Source organism: Mobula birostris, chromosome 14, assembly GCF_030028105.1.
Source record: "Mobula birostris isolate sMobBir1 chromosome 14, sMobBir1.hap1, whole genome shotgun sequence".
NCBI classification, from domain to species: Eukaryota; Metazoa; Chordata; class Chondrichthyes; order Myliobatiformes; family Myliobatidae; genus Mobula; species Mobula birostris.
Genome location: NC_092383.1, coordinates 57,571,747 through 57,593,237, shown reverse-complemented (window position 1 = coordinate 57,593,237; position 21,491 = coordinate 57,571,747). Strand labels below are relative to the sequence as shown.

Below are 21,491 nucleotides of genomic sequence, written 5' to 3'. Positions count from 1 at the left end.
TCGCTGCCACTATAAGTTCATATCAACTTCAGTTTTGGGCCCCATTCATAAAAACCATTTATTTCCTCCCTCCACATTCAATTCAGCTTTCAGACAATGGGGTTTGAACAGTCTTATGCTCATTAAGGATTTGTATACTGATAACATATTTGATAGTTTTGATAAGCTGCGCGGTAAGTATGGCCTTCCGCATAATCATTTTTTTAAATACCTGCAGATTCACCACTTTGTCAAGGAAAAATTTCCCTCTTTTCCTGATCGACCACCTGCTATGTTATGGGAAAAACTCTTAGCTTTAAAAGTAAAGGGCTGATCTCTGAACTATACTCTCAGCTGATGTCTTTGGGAGTTCAAGATCTAAACAAAACTAAGAGTAGGTGGGAGGATGACCTCGGTATGGATCTGGCTGAGGAATATTGGGCAAAAGTATTGAATAGGGTTCATTTCTCATCATCATGTGCTAGACTGGGGCTCATACAATTTAAAGTTTTACACAGGGTACACTTAAGTAAAGCCAGACTTGCAGACATATACCCTGGGACAGACGCTGGCTGTGACAGGTGTTCCTTCTCTCCGGCTGGTTTAGTACATGCATTTTGGTCATGCGCTCGGCTTGATGACTACTGGGCACTGATTTTTAAAATTATCAGTGAGGTTTTGGGGGTGACATTGAGACCTTGCCCGCTTATAGCTGTATTTGGTGTGGCAGATGATGATTTGGGTTTAAATGCAAGCCAGTTGGATATCATTGTATTTACATTGCTATTGGCCCATAGGAGAATTTTGCTGGTTTGGAAATCTACCACTCCCCCAACTGCTGCTGCTTGGTTAGAAGATGTAATGTTTTTTCTGAAATTAGAAAAGATTAAATTCACTTTGAGGGGATCTGTGAAAAAGTTCTATTCGAAATGGGGACCTTTCTTATCATATTTTAGGAGTCTTAAGGAATTACCTACTAGTTGAAGGCATTTGATTGTACTTGGGAAGTTGCCTCCCATTTAACACGCTTGTAATTTACCTCACAGGATGGTTGATGAATTGTAAATATGAGTGTATTTTGGATCATCTGACATGTTGCAGATGTGCGTGAGCAGTCGTCTTGAAGTAGTGTGGGGGTATGGTTGTGAAATGTCCGTACTTGTATTTGTGAATTGTTGTGTTGTAAATATATTAGCTGCCATGATATGTTCGGGGAGGGCGGGTGGGGGGAGGTTTGGTTGAGGGTACGATATAAAAGCAAAATGGAGGAAAATGTAATGCATTATATATTCTGTATTGTGTCATTCCTTCAATAAAAATAAAAAAAATGTAAGTACATTGAGGTCGTACAAGGGAAAAACAATACCAAAATGCATAATATTCACTCAATACCCCTGTACACCTCATTAATGCAAATAACTGATCAACCAATTATGTGGCGGCAACTCAATGCATAAAAGCATGCAGACAGGATCAAGAGGTTCAGTTGTTGTTCAGACCAAACATCAGTGTGGGAAAGAAATGTGATTTAGTAAATTTGAACGTTGGTGATGGTTGGTGCCAGATGAGGTGATTTGAGTATCTCAGAAACTGCTGATCTCCTGGATGTTCATGCACAGCAGTCTCTAAAGTTTACAGAGAATGATGTGAAAAGCTAAAAACGTCCAGTGAACAGCAGTTCTGTGGGAGAAAATGCCCGTTAATGAGAGAGGTCAGAGAAGAATGGTCGGACTGCTTGAAGGTTACAGGAAGGTGACAGTAACTCAATTAAGCACAAGTTGCAACCGTGATATGAGAAGAGTATCACTGAATGGACCACACATTGCATCTTGAGGTGGATAGGCTGCCGTAGCAGAAGACCACGGGTGTCCACTCGGTGGCCACTTTATTAGGGTACAGGAACAATTAATGTGGCCATGGAATGTATTCATCACATGTACATTGAGACACAGTGAAATATGTTATTTTGCATCAGTTCAAGTCATGTGGATTGTGAGATCTAAAGTACATTTTTATTGCCTGAGAGGACATTTCAAGAGTCTTATTATCAGGCTGTAGGTGTGCTTGTATTCTTGAGCTGTTATATCTTCTGCCCAACAGGAACAGGGAGAACAGAGAATGACTCGTGTGGTAGGACTCCCTGGTTACATTGGTGGATTTAAAGGCCTTTAGGTTAATTGGCCACTGTCAATATCCATTAGTGGATAGTTGAGTGGTAGAATCAAGGGGGAGTTGAGGTGAAACTGTGGAGCATCACAGGCTCATAGCAAAATACTGGAGGAATTTAACAGGTCAGGCAGCATCTATGGACTAGAATAAACAGTTGACATTTTGGGCCAAGACCCTTCATTAGGATGGCATAGGAAGGAAGCAAAAGCCAGAATAATAATTTCATTAGTACATCCAGAATATTGTTTGATGACAATCCACATTTCCTTAAACTCCCGAGAAATTAAAGACACTGGGATGCTTTCCTTGTTATTGCATCTATGTTCAGGGCTCAAGACAGGTCACAGTGAAGGAGCTAACAGTTCAGATTTGCCAGAAGAGATATGATACTGATAATATACTATTTGTGGTGGCATGTTGAAGGCTTTCAGGAAAACAAATAATCTTGTTTCTAAATGGTGAAGGTGCTCATGACAGGTTGACTGTTTTCTTAGTGCATTCACTGGCACGTCAGAAAGTTGGAGTATAAGCAGTCCATTCAACCCAATGATCCCTGCTACTACTTGTGCTCCATATGAGCCTTCTTGCATCTTACCTGCATGCCCTCCGATTGATTTCTCCAGCCTTCCAATTCTTTCACGTACAGATTGCTGATCAGACTCAATAGGCAAATGGCCTGATTCTCCTCCTATGTGTTATGGTATTATGGAGAGCATTCTAAATGGTTGCATCACTGCCTTGCTATGGATGAGCCACTGCACAGGATTGCAGAGGGTTTTACATTTAGCCAGCTTTATCGTGAACACCAACCTCCCAAGCGTCGAGGACATCTTCAATGCACGATGCCTCAGAAAGGCTGCATCTGTCATTAAAGATCCCCACCACCCAAGACATGTCTTGTTTGTATTAATACAATCAGCGAGGAGATGCAGGAGTCTGAAGACTCACACTCAACTTTTTAGGTATAAACTCATGAACGACGCTTCAATATTTTTGCTCTGTTGTGCACTTTATTAATTTATTTTTGTATTCTGTTCTGTGATTGACACCTTGGTTCCAGTGAAACATTGTTGGATTTCGCTGCATACGTGTGCACAGTTGAATGACAATAAACTGATACTTCAACTGGATCATTTCAAAACATAATTATATTGAAATAGCATGAATGGAAAAGCAATAACAAAATGTAGAATACGGTTACAGAGCAAGTGCAGTGAAAGTAGAAAATAAGGTGTAAGGTCAGGACAAATTAGATTGTGAGGTTAAAATTTATCTTTATCATAGAAGCGCCATTCAAGACTCCTATGATATAGAACAGGAAACACTGCAGCAGAATACAGTCCCTTTGTTGTGCTGACCTTTTAACCTTATCTAACATCAATCTGACCTTTTCCTTCCACATATCCCACCATTTTTCTATCATCCATGTACCTGTCTAAGAGGTTCTTAAATGCCTCTTCCACTACACCTGGCAGGATGTTCCACGCACCCACCCACCACTCTCCATGTGATGAACTTTCCTCTGACATTCCCCTCTATCTTTCTTCAATCACCTGAAAGTTTGTATTCGTCATCTCTACTCTGGGAGAATGTCTCTGTCTATAAATACTCTATCTATGCCTTGTATCATCTTGTACCAATCCATTAAGTCACCTCTAATCCTCCTTCACACCCAAGAAAAAACACCTGGCTTGCAGAACCTATCTTCCTAAGATGTGCCCTCCAGTCCAGGCAGCATCCTGGTAAACCTCTCTGCACCTTCTCCAAAGCTTACACATTCTTCCTTTAACGAGGTCACCAGAAATTTCAAGCTTTTTTAAAATCTTGATGGGAACAGAGAGAAATGTGCAAGTTTGGGGTGAGAGGGGTTCTTTACTGTATTGAGGTACATGTGAGACAAAAATCTGAATGTGCAGGTTAGGGAGAGAATAAAGAGCTGACATTTCAGGCCAAGATCTTACATCGGGACTCCTGATAAAAGGTCTCAGCCTGAAACTCCGACTCTTTATTCCTCTCCATAGTTGCTGCCTGACCTGCTGAGTTCCCCTGGCATTTTAGGGCGTCATGGCAGTGTGGCAGTTGGCATGACACTATTGCAGCTCACGGAATCAGAGTTCAGTTTTCAATTCCGGCACCATCTATAAGCGTTTATATTTTCTGTCTCTGCCCATGAGAATTTCCTCTGGGTGCTCCAGTTTCCTCCCACAATCCAAAGACGTACTGATGAGTAGGTTAATTAGTTATTGTAAATCTCCTGTGATTATACTGGTGTGAAATAGGTGGATTGCATTGTAGAGCAGCTCTTTGGGTTGAGGGGCCTGATCCACACAATATTTCTGAATAAAACAATAAATGAGTAACATATTGTGTGTGTTACTCTAGTATTTGCAAAATGTCTTGTGTTTATTTATGCCTCTGAATGAGAATCTCTTATTTTTACCTTTGCTGTTATTTTACTGCTCCCTCCCACCATCACCCCTGAACCCCTGTAGTCTCGATCTCGATCAATGACATCCAAGAGTTGAGGCCCGGTCACCAGTCGAAGGGCATACAGCAGAATGCCATGGAAATGCCCACCGACCGCTGCTTCACAATCAGCTTTAAAGGCAGGAAGGAACCTGGACCTGGTGGCCACCAACACCAAGGAGGCCTGGCACTGGAACTATCGCTTCACCAAACTCAAGAAACGAGACTTCAGCATGAACAAGAGGGAGTAACTTGTGAGGTATTGAATATCTTGTTGCAATTTCATTAAAAATAATCGAAGATTACTCGGAAGAGGGCTGAAAAGCAGGACTTCCAGGGTAATTATCTCCGGTTTGCTTCCAGTTCCTCGTGCTGGAGAGGGCAGCAACAGGGAGATAATGGATCTGAATGTGTGGCTGAGGAACTGGTGCAGGAATCAAAGATTTACATTCTTGGACCACTGGGGTATGTTTTGGGGTAAGGATGAATTGTACAGAAGGGACGGGTTGCACCTTAATAGGCGGGGGACCGGCATTCTGGCAGGCAGGTTTACCACTGCAACACGTGTGTGTTTAAACTAAGTAGTGGAGGGGGAGGGGACGAACTGGAAATATAAAGATGGAGTGAGAATAAGATAAGAAAGACAACAGAATCAACGGAGCACAACCAGATGGTCGAGGGAAGGGCTGGGCTGAGCAGTGAAAGTCAGCGAGGGAGAGAAAGCTGCGGGAGTGGGGGTTCAAGTTCCAAACGGAGACAACCAAGAGGTCAGAAAGTGGCATAGAAAAAGAATCTGGTGATGCAGAGGCACCAGAGGGTTTCCAAAGTTTGGAAACCAATGCCTGAAGAGATCTGGTAAAAAAATTCAGAAGGCCCAATCCCAACTCTTACGGAGTAGATGAAGGTAAAAATGATAGTAAAATCGATCTCTCTGTGTGTGAGTGAGTTCGAGCGATTAAATGTTTAGGGAAAAGTGTTGTATCAATTTTTTTAAAATATAAAATTAACGCAATGGTCTCCTGTATCGAATCAAGTGGTTCCTGAATGAACATTCACGGTCTTCTGTTGCCGTCACCCATCCCTTCAGGGTTTGACATGTTTTGCGTTCAGAGACACTGTTTTTCACACCACTGTTATAACGTGTGATTATTTGAGTTACTGTTCCCTTCCTGTCAGCCTGAACCAGTCTGGCCCTGCACCTCTGAACTTTCTCATTTTCAAGGCGCTTTTGCACAGAGTTCTGCCACTCAGGATGTTTTTTGTTGTTGTTGTTTATCCGACTGTTCTCTGTAAAATGGAGTTACTATTGTGCGTGAAAAGCCCAAGAGATCAGCAGTTTGAAATACTCAAAACATCCTGCCTGGCATCAACAATCATCCACACATTTCTCCCCATTTTGATGTTTGGTCTGAACAGCAACTGAACCTGTTTACCTGTCTGCATAGTATTATGAATTGAGTTGCTGGCAAATCATTAGCTGAATAGATATTTGCATTAACAAGCAGGTGTATAGGTGTACCTAATAAAGTGGTCATTCACTGTACTTCTGAGTATCTTTTGCACTTCTGTAAGGTTTAGGTAGAATTAATAAGGACAAAGGGGACTCTGACTTGAATACTGGCGCTGACTTCCCTGTTCCTGGGTGATGCTGAGTTCATCTTTCTCTTTTCGCGTCTCATTCACGACCTCCTTCTGTCTCTTTACCTCGCTCAAAGAAGGAATTGAGGCCAGTCTTTTAAAGATTAGCTTTATTTATCACATGTATATTGAACCATTCAGTGAAATACATCATTTTGCGACATCGAACAGCGCAGTCCGAGGATGTGCTGGTGGACAGCACACAAGTGTCACCACGCTTCTGGTAACAATGTCGTATTCTGAAAATTCACCAACCTGAACCTCTTTGTGTGTCCTTTGTTATGCAATCTTAAGACATTCCATCCAACTGGTATTTTTTGTTTTCTAATCTGTCACAATGTTACTTCGTACTTTAGTGAAAAGCCACCTTCCATGGACTGTCGTTTAACGTGATCTATATCTCAGTAGCAGGGTGTCCAATCAACTGGTATTCATCACCACACCCATCCATCATTTAACCCTTTCTTTCCCCACCATGCAGGAGAATGCATCCTCTGTCCTCTGGGAACTGAAAGTCCTGACGGCACAAGGCGTCTCACGTTTCTGCAAGATGGCAACAACTAGAGACAGTTCAATAACTGTAAGTGTTTATTCTTGTCACATGTCCCAAGATGCACTGATAAAACTTTGTTTTGCTCTCCATCCATGTAGATTGCTTTATCACATTAGTGCATTGAAGCTGTACATGGGAAAAGCAATAAGAGAATGCAGAATAAAGTTACAGAGAAAGTGCAGTGTAGGTGCAAGGCCATGATGTGATAGATTTTGTGGTCATGTGCAATTTGTAGTGTACAAGAGAAGCGTTCAGTAGTTTTATAACAGTGGGAGAGAAACTGTTCCTGAGACTGATGGTACATGCTTTCAGAGAGATTGTTCAGGGTGGGTGGGTCTTTGATTATGTTGGCTGCTCTGCTGAGGCAGTGAGAAGTGTGTGCCAAATCCATGGACTAGTTTCTGTGATATATTGAGCTGTGTTCACAGCTCACTACAGTTTCCTACATTCACGGAAAGAGCAGTTGCCGTACCAAACTGCGATACGTCCCGGATAGGATTTTTTCTACATGATGTATTGAGAGAAATTGGTGATGGTCAAAGGGGTCCTGTTCAATTTCTTTAGCAACCTGAGGGAGGAGTGGTGCCGGTGGGCTTTGTTAGCCATGGTGTCTGTGTGCTTGGACCAGAACCTTCAAGGTCTCAGAAGAGCCTAAAGGGCCTTGTGTTCCCTCGGATTGAGACATTGCCATCTCAGTGACACCAGAGATCTTGGTGCTTGTTCACTTTCGATTAAGACAGCTGGGTTTTGGGTAACTGATTGCTACCATATAGACAATGACATTCGGCCCAAAGTACCACAGATTATCTCATGATACACAATGCTGTTCATGAAAACAGAGACACAAGGGGCAGCAAATGCTGGGACGTGGAGTGCTAAAACTGGCAGAACCAGAGGTACGCAGCAAGTCAGGCAGCATCCGAGGACAGAAATGGATGGCTGAAAATTTGTGTTGAGATCATTCTGCTGAATAGATTTGACTGGACCTGCTGAGTTTCTCCAGCAGTTCGACTTTGCACATGGTGAAACAGTGAATGTGTGATTGTCGTATACGATGAGAGTAGTTCAGCTCCCTGCTCTCTCCCCTGCAGCTTTTACCCTTCCCCACTTTACTCTCTGCTCCTGTCTAACTTTTCCCTTTCTCACCCTTACCCTTAAATTGTCCCTTCCCACCCCCCTGCCCCACAACATCTGTGGCCATTTCTGGCCTTCTCCTTCCCTCTCTTTGCCTTCTCATGCCACCTTCCACCCCCACTTCATCTTTGCCCTCTTCTCATCACCTTTCTTGGAACATAAAACATAGGAGCAAAATCGGGTTATTCGGTTTAGCAAACCTGCTTCGACACTCCATCATGGCTGGTTTGTTATCCCACTCAACCAAATATTGGAGCCTTCTCCATGTAGCATTTGACGCATAGGTTAATCAAGAACTTGTCAAACTATGCTTTAAATATATCCAGTGACTTACCCTGTGCAGCTGTCTGTGGCAAAATATTCGATTAGATTAGATTAGATCATGAGGACACGCAGTCCTCTTTTATTGTCATTTAGTAATGCATGCATTAAGAAATGATACAATATTCCTCCAGTGTGATATCACAGAAACACAGGACAGACCAAGACTGAAAAACTGACAAATCCACATAATTATAACATCTAGTTATAACAGTACAAGCAATACCGTAACTTGATGAAGAACAGGCCATGGGCACGGTAAAAAATGTTCAAAGTCTTTCAGAAGTCCCACACCTCACGCAGACAGGAGAAGGAAGAAAACTCTTCCTGCCATGCCCGACCACAGTCCGACTCTGAGTCGTCCGAAAACTTTGAGCCTCCGACCAGCCCTCTGACACCGAGCACCATCTCTGCCGAGTGCTTCGACCCCGGCCCCGGCAACAGGCAATAGGCAAAGCCAAGGATTTGGGGCCTTCCCTCCGGAGATTCTCGACACCACAGTAGAAGCGGCAGCGAACCGGGCATTTCAGAAGTTTCTGCAGAAGTTCCTCCGTGCCTCTCACGGCTCTCTCCATCAAATCAGAATTGTGCACGGTACCCTATTTAACAAATACGATATCATTTCACCGGAGAGGCTGCACGCGCTGCGTCGCGCCGCCATCTTCTCCTCCCTCCTTTATATTCCACAGATTCACCACCATCTGGCAAAACAAATTCATCCTCCTCTCTGTTATTAATGGATGTACCTCAGTTCTGAGGCTGTCCCCTCAGGTTCAAGAGTTTCTACTTCAGGAAACATCCTTTATACATCTACGCTATGACGATATTCAATGTTTGAATGACATCCCCTCGTTCTTCTGAATTCCAGTGTGTATGGGCCCAGAGCCTTCAAACGCACCTCAAACATTAACCCTTTGCTCCTGGAATCATTCTGCTGAGCCTCTGCTGGACTCTTTACAAGAACGTTACAGCAGGCTGTTCAGCCCTCGATGTTGTGCCAACTTATTAACCAGCTCCAAGATCAATCAAAAGTTACAATTTTCACTCAACCATTATTGTTCCTCCTCTCTCCTACCTGTTGTGCAGTGGATGTTCAACAGGTTGCTGCCTGGACTTGTTCAACCTATCCTCATATTGTCTTCTGAGGATAGGATGAATGAATTGTGCACAGTACCCTATTTAGCAAATACGATATCACTTTAGGGTAAAGAAACATGAGAGGTAACTTGATAGAAGTTTACAAGATCATAACCGGCATTGATTGAGTGGATACCCAAAGGCTTTTTCGCAGGACGGAAATGGTGAATAACAAGTGGAGTAATTTAAAGTTATGTATAAGAGGTAGGAAAGGTTTATTTTACAGAGCCTGATGGGTATGGTGAACAACCCAAGGGATTGATAGAGATATATAAATTAGGTACTTTGAAGAATCTCTTAGAGTCGTATGGATGATAGAAAAATTGCTACTGTAGGAGGGAAGGGTTAGTTTGTTCTTGGAACAGCTTAACAGTTTGCACAATATTGTTGGCTGAAAGGCCCATAATGTGTTCAGTCTCACTCAATGCAATTTCTTGACCTTCCCATACATTAACAAATTTCCCCTTCTCTCTGTTGCTCACCCCTACCTTCCTAATTCTCAACTCCTTATGCCTATCTCTCCAGTTTCTCACTCTTGACTTGCCCGCCCCATCTGAACCCCCACTGGTCTTCCTCTTCACTACCCTGCATCCCACCCTCCCCTTCCCTGACAACATCTCTTTGACTGACACTTCCTCTCTGTTCTCCTGATCAAGGATGAAGGTATGAAAGCCATGCTCAGGGCATACAGAAGATCAAATTTGGCTCATGGATGAAGTCCCGCTTTTACAAACACCAGGATGACTGTCAGACAGTGTGGTACAATTCCGAAAAGATCCTTATGTTGGCTAGGAATCAATCTGTGAGTACTGACAAGTGTTGGAGGGATGATGGGAGAGGGAGCATGTTTAAAGAAAGTTTACAATAGTATTTGTCCAGAGCAACAACCGTGCCTGTGATTAGTCCCTGATTCCTGATATGGCTCCATGCTGAAGCTAGTGCAGTTTCTACATCAAGGCACCAGTATACATTTTACTTCTTTCATTTGGAGAGCAGCGTGGAACAGGCTCTTCTGGCCAATTGAGCCGTGCTGCCCAGCAACCCACCTATTTAACACTAGCTTAATCACAGCACAATTTACAAACACCAACTAACCTACCAACTAGTACGTCTTTGGACTGTGGATGGAAACCTGAGCACCCGGAGGAAATCCACGCACTGACGGGAAGAACGTAAAAACTCTTTACAGGTGGGTTACAGGTCCAAGCACCCATGTCCCAAGCTGTAATTGTGTTGCACGAACCACTGCACCCCTTGACCTTTGATGCTGTCTGTGTGGAGTTTGCAGCTTCTCCCTGTCACTGTAGGGTTTACCCTGGGAGCTTCAGTTTCCTTCCACTTATTAATAATTGGTTTATTATTCTCACACATGATGAAATACAGCAAACAACTGTTTTGCATAAATCACATCACTGAAATGGACCTTGTTTTTTGTAATTATGTTCTTTCTTCAATACATTGCATATAATTTTATTTTCTAAGGAGTGCTACTGATCTGATACTATGAGCCTGTGATGCTGCTGCAAGTAAGTTTTTCTTTGCCCCTGTTCACACATGTACTTTACATATGACAAGAGATGTTGTACAAGGGATTACGGGTTACAAAATACACATGGACTAAGATGTTAACTGTCCTGTGCTATCACCAGTGGCATCATCAGTTGATCTGTCACCTGTCTTCAGGAGTCTCGGCCAGCTTATGATCAAGACCCCCTCGAGGTGGTGGGCCAGCAGTGCTAAAGCACCACCTCTCACTGGTCAGGGGACATTTCAAAAGTCTTGTGACATCGGGCTGTAGCTGTGCTTGTATTCTTGAGCTGTTATATCTTCGTGTGGTAGGATTCCCTGGTTATGTTGGTGGCTTTAAAGGCCTTTAGATTAATTGGCCACTGTCAATAGCCATTAGTGGGTAGGTTAGTGGTAGAATAAAGGGGGTGTTGATGTGAATTTATTTGAGTAACGCACGCAAAATACTGGAGGAATTTAGCAGGTCAGGCAGCATCTGTGGACAAGAATAAACAGTCAACATTTCAGCCAAGACACTTCATTAGGATGGCATAGTAAGGGAGCAAAAGCCAGAAGAAGAAGGCAAGAGGAGGGGGTGGAGTGGTTGGTGGGTAGATGTGTGAAAGAGGATGAACTACGAAGCTTGGAAGTGATAGATAGACGAGATGTCTTCAATATCCCTAATGTATCTGCCTTTACCACTAGTGCTGGCAGTGTGTTCCACGCACTCACTGTTCTGTGTAGTGAAAAAAAACAACCTCTGACATGCACCCTGTACTTCCTCCAGACACCTTCAAATTTTGCCCTCTCGCATTAGCCATTTTTGCTCTGGGAAAAAGTCTCTGGCTAACCACTCGATCAATGCCTTTTATCATCTTGTACACTTTTATTGTCTTCTCTTGTCCTCCTTCAATCCAAACAGAACACTCTACTTGCTTAATCTATCCTCATAAAATATGTGCACCAGTCCAGACAGCATCGTTGTAAATTTCCTCTGCACACTCTCTAAGGGATGCTTCCACATCCCTTCTATAATGAGGCAATGGTGTGAGCTGCTTCACCACGAGGTGGGAGAGGGCATGAGCTGAAAATAGGTAAACACAGGAGGACTATGGATGTGAGTTGGTTGTGTTCCAAACTTGCAAGCAGATCCTATGTTATAACACAGGAGCTTTGATAAACATGGCATTTACATCTTCTCTTGAGACTTTGATCTGGTTGTCCCAGAGCATCAACATGTACAAGAATTGTCATATGTCAAGAACAGTGAGACATTTCTGAATGCCTCACTGTGCACCAGTCCCTCCGTTTATTAATCTGCTGAGTGTCCCATCTCTTGTTCTGAGGATACTGTATGTCCTTCTGCAACTAGATCTTCAACTTCCCAACGCAGTCCCCTTTATTGTCATTTAGTAATGCATGCATTAAGAAATGATAAAATGTTTTTCCAGAATGATATCACGAAAACACATGACAAACCGACTTAAAAACTAACAAAAACCACATGATTATAACATATAGTTACAACAGTGCAAAGCAATACCGTAATTTGATAAGAACAGAGCATGGCACAGTAAAAGTCTCAAAGGCTATCTAAAGTCCTATCATCTCACGCCGACGGTAGGCCTCCAGCGCCGCCAACTTGCCGTTGCAGCATCCTGGAAGCATGAGACCACAGTCCAACTCTGAGTCCGTCCGAAAACTCCGAGCCTCCGACCACCTATTCGACACCGAGCAGCATCTCTGCCGAGTGCTTCAACCCCGATCCCGGCAACAAGCGATACGCAAAGCCGAGGATTTGGAGCCTTCGTCTCCGGAGATTCTCGATCGCACATTAGCAGTGGCAGCGAAGCAGGCATTTCAGAAGTTACTTTAGATGTTCCTCTGCGCTTCTCACGGCTGTTTCCATCAAATCCAGATTGTGCACGGCCCCTAGTTACACATAATCGATATTCATTTGGAACAGCCGCGCGCGCTGCATCGCGCCGTCATCTTCTCCTCCTTCTTTGCCATCCAATTTCTGAATGGACATTGAAACTATGAACACTACCTCACTACTTTTTTAATTTCTGTTTTTGCACTGCTTAACTATTTAACTATTTTGTATACATATCTAAACTTGATATAATAAGTGGTTTGCTTTCCATATTATCAATATTGTACTGCTGCCACAAAGTTAACAAATTTCACAACATATTCCAGTGATGGCAATTCTGATTCTTATTCTGGGTATTGTGAGAAGTTTTGATGCCCTTAGGTAATAAGGGATTTGGTAGCATTGGAGGCTTTGGACAGGGTCCAGAGGAGCATGGGAGTAAACCCAAGAATGAAAGGGTTAACATATCAGAAGTGATTGATGGCTCTGGGCCTGGACTCACGAAAGTTCAGAAAAATTAAGGGGATCTAACTGAAACGTGTCAAAAATTGAAAGGTAAGATGGTGTGGTTTGGGCAGGATGGTACCTATATAGTAGGGGAGTCTACAAGCAAAAGATACAGCTGCAGAATAGAAAGACATCCCTTCTATTCTGAGGAGATGGAAAAAATTTTCTTTAGCCTGTGAGTGGTTAATCTGTGAACTTCATTGTTGTGTGACGGACATGGACTGTCCCTTTAAAAGGGAGAGAGAGAGAGAGAGAGAGAGAGAGAGAGAAAGAAAGAAGCTGAGAAAGAAAGAAACTGACCACAGTACTGCTGCCTGCTTCTGGGTTGCTATGGTGAAAGAGAGGTGGAGTTATGTGATGGACAGTTCGATGTTTACAGTTCCTTTGCAGCGTTTATTTAAGCAAGGTCAGATGACTCTCACGGGCACAGAGTGGAACACCATTTAAGGCGACCGGTCAACGAAAGGAAGCCAGTGACAGAAGAGTCACTGGGTGGAAATTTCGAGTGCTGACAAGGGTGGGTTGAGGTTCGATCAGTGGCTATCACTATGTGTAGAAGGGCTGATCCGGTGGAGGCTACCGGTGTATCTACCCTTGCCTGGGTGGTAGTGCCCTCGAAGATGGTCCCCTTTGTAATAAGCTACGTTTCGCTAACTCGAGAGTGAATTCAGAGTCTGACGACGGAAGACCAACGGCACCTGTTTATTCGTTCTTCTCCTATTATAGATTTCACCTCGGATTACAAACACCTCTCTCCCCCCAACCAACTCCGTGCATTGAACTGAACTACCTTACATTACCATGGTAAGACTGTAAATCTTGCCACCCGAGCTTGAATGTGTTTGGGAAATATATTTACACACAGACACACACACACACACACACACACATATATACACAAAACACTGCTAAATTTGTATTTACCTGGTTTAAGTTACTATGTTAAGTAGTTACTAATAAATAGTGGTTTTAACATCAAAATCAGACTCCAGGTGTGTTCTGTAGCTGTTGGTTCATTTAAACCGTTACACGTACGTAACAGTTGCAGACAGTCGTGGAGACTAAGACAATGGGTATCTTTAAAGTGGAGGTTGACAAGAGCTTGACTAGTCAGGGCCTCAAAGGTCATGGGGAGAATGCAGGAGAGCTGTGATTCAAAGAGCGAAATAAATGAGCCATGAACGAATGGTGGAGCAGACACTATGGGCCAAATGGTCTAATTCTGCTACTCTGTCTTATGGTCTTTCAGGAGAAAGTGAGAGCACTTGATGTGTTGTATTATGTCAAAGATGATGTCAATTTTATTCTCATCTGCACAAGTCATGCACGCACAGATGTAATGAAAAACTTAATTGCAGCAGCGTCACAGGCATAGCACATCAGAATAGCAACGTTCACTGGAAAAACATAAATTGAACATAATTTATACAGAGTTCCTACAAAAAAGAAGAATTTGAACAAAATAAAGAGAATTTTAGGGCAACGTTACCAAAGTGGTCTGAGTATTATTATACCAACGGTTGTATCGATTTGTTCAAGAAACAAATGGTTGAAGGGAGGTAGCTGTTTGTGAACCTGGTGGTGTGGGACTTTAGGCTTTTGGACCTCCTACCCATTGGTCTTAGTGACTTGATGGTGGGATCTTTCATGATGGAATTTGCATTCTTGAGGCAGCACCTCCTGTACATACTACTGCAGGTGGGGGAGGCATGTGTTTGTGTTGTCTCAGGCAGGGTCCACTACTCCCTGCAGCTTCTTGCATTCCTTCTCATTGGAATTGTCATAAAAGACTATGATGGTACGAGTCAGGATAATTTCATTAGTACATCTGTAGAATATTATTTCATGACAATACAAACCTCCTTTAACTCCCAAGAAATTAACGACACTGCTGTGCTTTCCTGATGATTGCATCAATGTGCAGGACTCAGGACAGGTCACGATAAAGGAGTTTACAGCTCAGATTTGCTGGAAGAGATCATATACTGTCTGTGGTGGCATGTTCAAGGCTTTCAGGAAAACAAATGATTTAGTTTCTAAATGGTGAAGGTGTTGATGAAAGGTTGACTATTTTCTTTGTGCATTCACTGGCACATCAGAAAGTTGGAGCATAAGCAGTCCATTCAGCCCATTGATCCCTGCTACTATTTCTGCTCCATATGAGCATCCTTGCATCTTACCAGCATGCCCTCCAATTGATTTCTCCAGCCTCCTAATTCTTTGACGTACAGATTGCTGAGCAGACTCAATGGGCAAATGGCCTGATTCTCCTCCAATGTCTTATGGTATTATGGAGAGCATTCTAAATGGTTGCATTACTGCCTTGCTAAGGATGTGCCACTGCACAGGGTTGGAAAGAATTGCAGAGACTGAAATTTAGCCAGCTCTGTCGTGGACACCAACCCCTGCACGATGCCTTTAAAAGGTGACATCCATCATTTAAGATCCCCAGCACCCAGGACATGTCTTTTTTGCATAATTACAATCTCTGAGGAGGTACAGGAGTCTGAAGCCTCACACTCAGGTTTTTAGGTAAGAACCCAGGAACACAAATTCCATATTTCTGCTCTGTTTTGCACCTTTTATTCATTTATTTTTGTAATCTGTTCTGTGATTGACACCTTGGTTCCAGTGGAGCATTGTTTAATTTCGCTCTACATGTGCACGGATGAATGACAATAAACTGATACTTCAGCTGGATCATTTCAAAACATAGTTATATTGGGATAGTACAGACGAAAAAGCAACAACAAAATGTAGAATATGGTTACAGAGCAAGTGCAGTGAAGGTAGAAAATAAGGTGTAAGGTCAGGACAAATTAGATTGTGAGGTCAAGACTTCATCTCCATCATACAAGCTCCATTCAAGAGTCCTATAATATAGAACATGGGACATCACAGTACTGTACAATCCCTTTGTTGTGCTGTGCTTTTAACCTGGTCTTAACATCAATCTAACCCTTTCCTCCCACATAGCCCTCCATTTTTCTATCATCCATGTATCTGTCTAAGAGTTTCTTCAATGTGTATTCCACTACACCTGGCAGGGTGTTCCACTCACCCACTCACCACTGTCTTTATGAAGAACTTTCCTCTGACATTCCCCCCTCAATTTTTCTCCATTCACCTAAAAGGTATGCCCCTTTGTATTAGTTATTTCCACCCTGGGAAAATTTGGGAAAATATCTCTGGCTATAAATACTGTGCCTCTTATTATCTTGTAGACATCTATAAAATCACCTCTCATCCACCTTCACTCCAAAGAGAAAAGTCTTGGCTTGCAGAACCTATCTTCCTAAGATATGCCCTCCAGTCCAGGCAGCATCCTGGTTAATCTCTCTGCACCCTGTCTGAAACTTGCTTCTCCAAAGCTTACACATTCTTCCTTTAATGAGGTCACCAGAAATATGACAGTGGGTTAGGAACTGTCGACCTGGTGGTATGTATTTTCAAGCTTTTTTTTATCTTGATGGGAACGAGGAGAAATGTGCATGTTTGGGTGAGAGAAGTTCTTTACTGTATCTTTTGATGTACATGTGAGACAAAATTCTGGATCCGCTGGTTAGGCAGCTCTATAGGCAGAGAATGAAGAGCTGACATTTCAGGCTGAGTTGCTAAATCAGGACCTGATAAGAGGTCTCAGGCCAAAACTCTTGACTCTTTATTGCTCTGCATAGATGCTGCCTGACCTGCTGAGTTCCCCCGGCATTTTAGGGCGTCATGGCAGTGTGGCGTTTGGCATGACGCTATTGCAGCGCACAGCATCAGAGTTCATAGTTCAATTCCAGTACTGTCTATAAGGGTTCGTAGTTTCTCCCTCTGCCACGTGGGTTTCCTTTGGGTGCTCTGGTTTCCTCCCACAATCGAAAGACACACCGAGGAGTTGGTTAATTGGTCATTGTAGATATCCTGTGATTATGCTGGTGTGAAACAGGTGGATTGCATTGCAGACTGACTCTTTGGGCTGGAAGGGCTTGATCCACACTATATTTCTTAATAAAACAATAAATGAAGAATATATTGTGTGTGTTACTCGAGCATTTGCAAAATCTCTTGTGTTTATACCTCTGAATCTGAATCTTTTGTTCTTCTCTTGCTGCTGATTTACTCCTCCCACCACCCCCACAACTGCCACCCCTAGACTCCTGTAGTCTCGATCACTAATGTCCAGTAGTTGAGGCCAGGTCACCAGTCGGAGGGCAAGCAGCAGAATGCCATGGAGATGCCCACTGACCACTGCTTAACCATCAGTTTTAAAGGCAGGAACCTGGACCTGGTGGCCACCGACATGAAGGCGGCCTGGCACTTGAACTATGCCTCACCAAACTGAAGAACTGAGACTCCAGCTTGAAGAAGAGGGAGTGACTGGATTAGTATCATTCGCGATGTGCGCCAGGGTTGTACCAAGGAGAGAGTGTGTCACTTCACTCACTGTCTTCTCCAAAAGCTGCCCTTGTCCGCCCTCACACTGTGTAGAAGGTCAAAGGCAGCAGGCACATGGGAATCACCTTCACCCCCTCCACAAGTCACGTTTCCTGACATAAGACCATAAGGCAGTGGTTGTCAGTAATTATTTACAATCAACTTCTATGTTTTAAAAGGTTATATGTACTCTATTTATAATACTGTGTATAATATTTATACATTGGGCATTAGTGAGATCCTTGTGACTGAGGACAGACTAATGACGTTTTAAATATGTGTTGCAATTTAGTTAAAAATAATTGAAGATCTTTTTGCAAAATCAAGATGGTTACAATGTTTTGATGGCAGTTGAATGGATTGACTAAAAGCACATTCATCTAGAGAAGTGATGGGAAGTCCAATTAAAATCAATTTTGCTTTCTCCCGGAGCTGTGGAAAATTACTGTGAATATAGATAGATAGATAGATAGATATACTTCATTGATCCCAAGGGAAATTGGGTTTCATTACAGCTGCACCAACCAAGAATAGAGCATAAATATAGCAATATAAAAACCACAAACAATCAAACAACAAAATAAGTCCAGGACCCACCTATTGGCTCAGGGTGTCTGACCCTCCACGGGAGGGGCTGCAAAGTTTGATGGCCACAGGCAGGCACAACCTGCCATTATGCGCAGTGTTGTATCTCGTGGAATATGGCCGGAGTCCAACAGCAAAAAGTTCAATATCCAGTCTACAAACACGTTCCTTGATCGTAATATGACCAGGAGTGCACCATCCGTTGTTAACCAGAACAACAAGCCCCCAACTCCTTTATGCTTACCGCTCTCAGTGCACTTCCAGTCAGCCCGAACGGTCTGGAAACCCTCCATGGAAAAGATTTGGTCGGGTATGTCCTCATGCAGCCCCATTTCAGTAAAACACATAACACTGCACTCCCGAAATGTTCTCTGACTCCTGGCTAGCGCCATCAACTCATCCATTTTATTACCCACCGAAATCCTCTTCTCCATAAGTCTCTGTTGTCTCGACCCAGTCCTCTTTCCTCGCCTTTGGGATCCCCCTCTGCATCCTCTGTGTGTTTTCCTCCAGGTTTCATCAGGGATGTCCGCCGCTCTGTTCGCTAAACCGGGCGGCATAAGCGCAATCAGCTGGTCCCTGGAATAAACAATGCGACCATACTGCTGCCCTGCTAATGAGATGTGTCTGAATGTAACTAATTCCAGCGCTAAAAGCCCAAATAAAACTCTCTCCATGTTAGAGAGGTTGCAGCTTCAACGTGTTACCGTGAAAAAAATACAACAAATAACGTAAATAATATCGTAAGTAATGTAATATCAGTAGAATCCAGAAATTTTGCCTGCTGCATTTGAATTTTGCTTCATTATCTCACTGTGCAACTTAATAAGATATCCCTGCAATTTAGTGTCAATGTCGTTCACATTCTCCTGAATTGAATCCACCACCCAATTTGGTTTCTGCATCTCCAGCAGGTCTGTGAACCAAAATTGCATAGCAGTTTGCAGTGATCTCACATGATCAAGATACAATCAGATCATCATCTTGCAATTCTATGCTGAGTGGCTAGTGAAGGAGATTGCATGAACTCAATGTCCAATATTGCTACTGAAAAATGTAAGTTTCACAAGGAACAGCCTCCTCTTTGCATGATATAAAATTGCCATTTTTTTACTTTTAAATGTTGGTTTAATAAACTCAGTTTTTCATATTGATCCGACAGGTAAAATATGTCAGACTTGGCAGCAACAATTCGTTCTCCAAGACGCTTATCACTTAGAAATGCTACAATACTTCGTTTAACAATGCAGCGAAGAGAATTACCTTTTCATAGCTATTGGACCTCTGTATGCATTGGAAGCCATTCATAATCTTCTTCATTTCCCTCACGAAGTTGTCAAGAAAGACAATCTTGAAATGCAATTGATTTGAAACAAGTTTTACAGAAACAAGGAGGTCATGCAAATATTCTCCCAATATTTTTGTAAATGTTGAGTGTGGGTCTTCAGTCTCATGGACCTCCTTTTTGATGGTAGCAAGAGAAGAGGCATATTCAAAGTGATGGGAGTGCCTCCTGTTAGTGTCGCCTTTTGATGAAGTTCTTGATGCCAAGGAAGTTAGTGGCAATTATGAAGTTCTGTCGCTTTTCCCGAACCTGTGCAATTGCACCTCCATATATGAAGTTTATGCAACCAGACAAAATGCGTGGTACATGGCACATTGATTGTAGTCAAATATAAGATCGTAATGAAATGGATTGTGAAGACATGAATCCATTTTATTGTACTGGGGGAAGCTGGTTACCATGATGTGCTGAGCCGTTTCCACGACACTTCATTTTCTTGTAGTCACGTGCTGGATTGCAGTGAGGTAGATTGTGAAGTCATGAATCAATCTGACTGTACTACAGAACTATTCAAAGGTCTGATAACTGCAAGGTAGAAGCTGTACCTGACAAGTCCATTCCCCGCTCAGCTGGAGACGGCTGTGCCTACCTTTTCTCTGAATTATCGTTCGCAGCTGTGATCATATTCCCTTGGGACAGGCAGGCAGTCCTGAATCTGACCGATGGAAGTCTGCATACTCACTGTGCTGATGGTCCTCGGATTAACGCTGGGTGTGTCTACCATTGTTTTTGGCTGGTTGGCTTGCCGGAGGTTCAGTGGGAAGGGCCAGCAAGCTGGACCGGAAATTGTGTGGCTGAGTGGGAGAATGGAATCTGTGCTCAAGAAGCCAGGAAGTGAGCGAAGGATCTCCGTGGGGGCAGAGGTCAGCTGCGGAGTGGAAGTGACGGAGGAGAGGAAGGTCAAGATGCGAAAGGGGACAGCCAAGATGATTCTGAACAGCAAGAAGATTCAGGCAGGCAGAGAAGTGGACTGGGGCGACACAAAGGCAACAGAGGGGCTTCCGGAGTTAGAACACCGTTGTCTGAAGATAGGACAGTCAATCAAGAAATTGAAAAGATGAGTCCTTATATTTCATCAAAAACAGATGTCTGGAATCTCAATTCTTATGGAGTAGATGAAGGTAAAAAGGATTATATAAATAGATTGTCTATGTTTGCTTGAGAGAGTTTGAGAAATTATACGTATCGGCACAAATGTACATCTGTGGTCTTCTTCTTCTGTCATCCATCCACTTCAGACTGACATATTGTGCATTCAGACATGCTTTTCTGCACACCACTCTTGTAACGCATGATTATCTGAGTTACTGCCATGATCCTGTCAGCTTGAACTAATCTGGCCATTCTCCTCTGACCCCTCGTTCACATGGTGTTTTTACCCACAGAACTGCTGCTCACTGGATGTCTTTATTGTTTATCCCATTGTTTTCTGTAAACTCTAGATACAGTTGCGTGAAAATCCCTAAACAATATCAGTTTCTGAAATAGTCAAATCACCCCATCGGGCATCAACAATTGTTCCACGGTCAGAGTAACTGAGATCACATTTCTTCCTCCATTCTAATGTTTGGTCTGAATAACAGCTGACCCTCTTTACCACGTCTGCATGGTTTCATTAATTGAGTTGCTGTCACATGATTGGCTGATAAGATTGTTGTATTAACAAGCAGTTGTAAAGCTGTACCTTATAAAGTGGCCATTGAGTGTACTTAAGTATCATTTGCAATTCTGTAAAGTTTAGGCAGTATTAATAAGTACAAAAGACTGTGACTCAAAAATGAATGCTGATTCTGTTCCTTGCTAGTGCTGAGTTCATCTTTCTGTTTGCCATCTCTTTCTTGGCCACCTCCTCT

General features: G+C 43.0%; 1 protein-coding gene across 3 annotated transcripts in view; it reads left to right on the top strand.

The window, feature by feature from the left end:
- Window positions 1-21,491, top strand: part of LOC140209500 (1-phosphatidylinositol 4,5-bisphosphate phosphodiesterase delta-4-like) — a 43,200-nt gene that overhangs the window by 18,594 nt on the left and 3,115 nt on the right. For 2 of the 3 annotated variants that reach the window (XR_011889003.1, XR_011889002.1), the window contains exons 3-5: window positions 4,641-4,873; window positions 6,734-6,832; window positions 10,054-10,199. Coding sequence is in view for 1 of the 3 variants with exons in the window: in XM_072277743.1 (XP_072133844.1) it covers window positions 20,696-20,759 (64 nt within the window). In the remaining 2 variants the exon portion in view is untranslated. Of the gene's footprint in view, window positions 1-4,640; window positions 4,874-6,733; window positions 6,833-10,053; window positions 10,200-19,681; window positions 20,760-21,491 lie in introns of those variants that run through there. The other variant, XM_072277743.1, reaches the window with a different exon arrangement.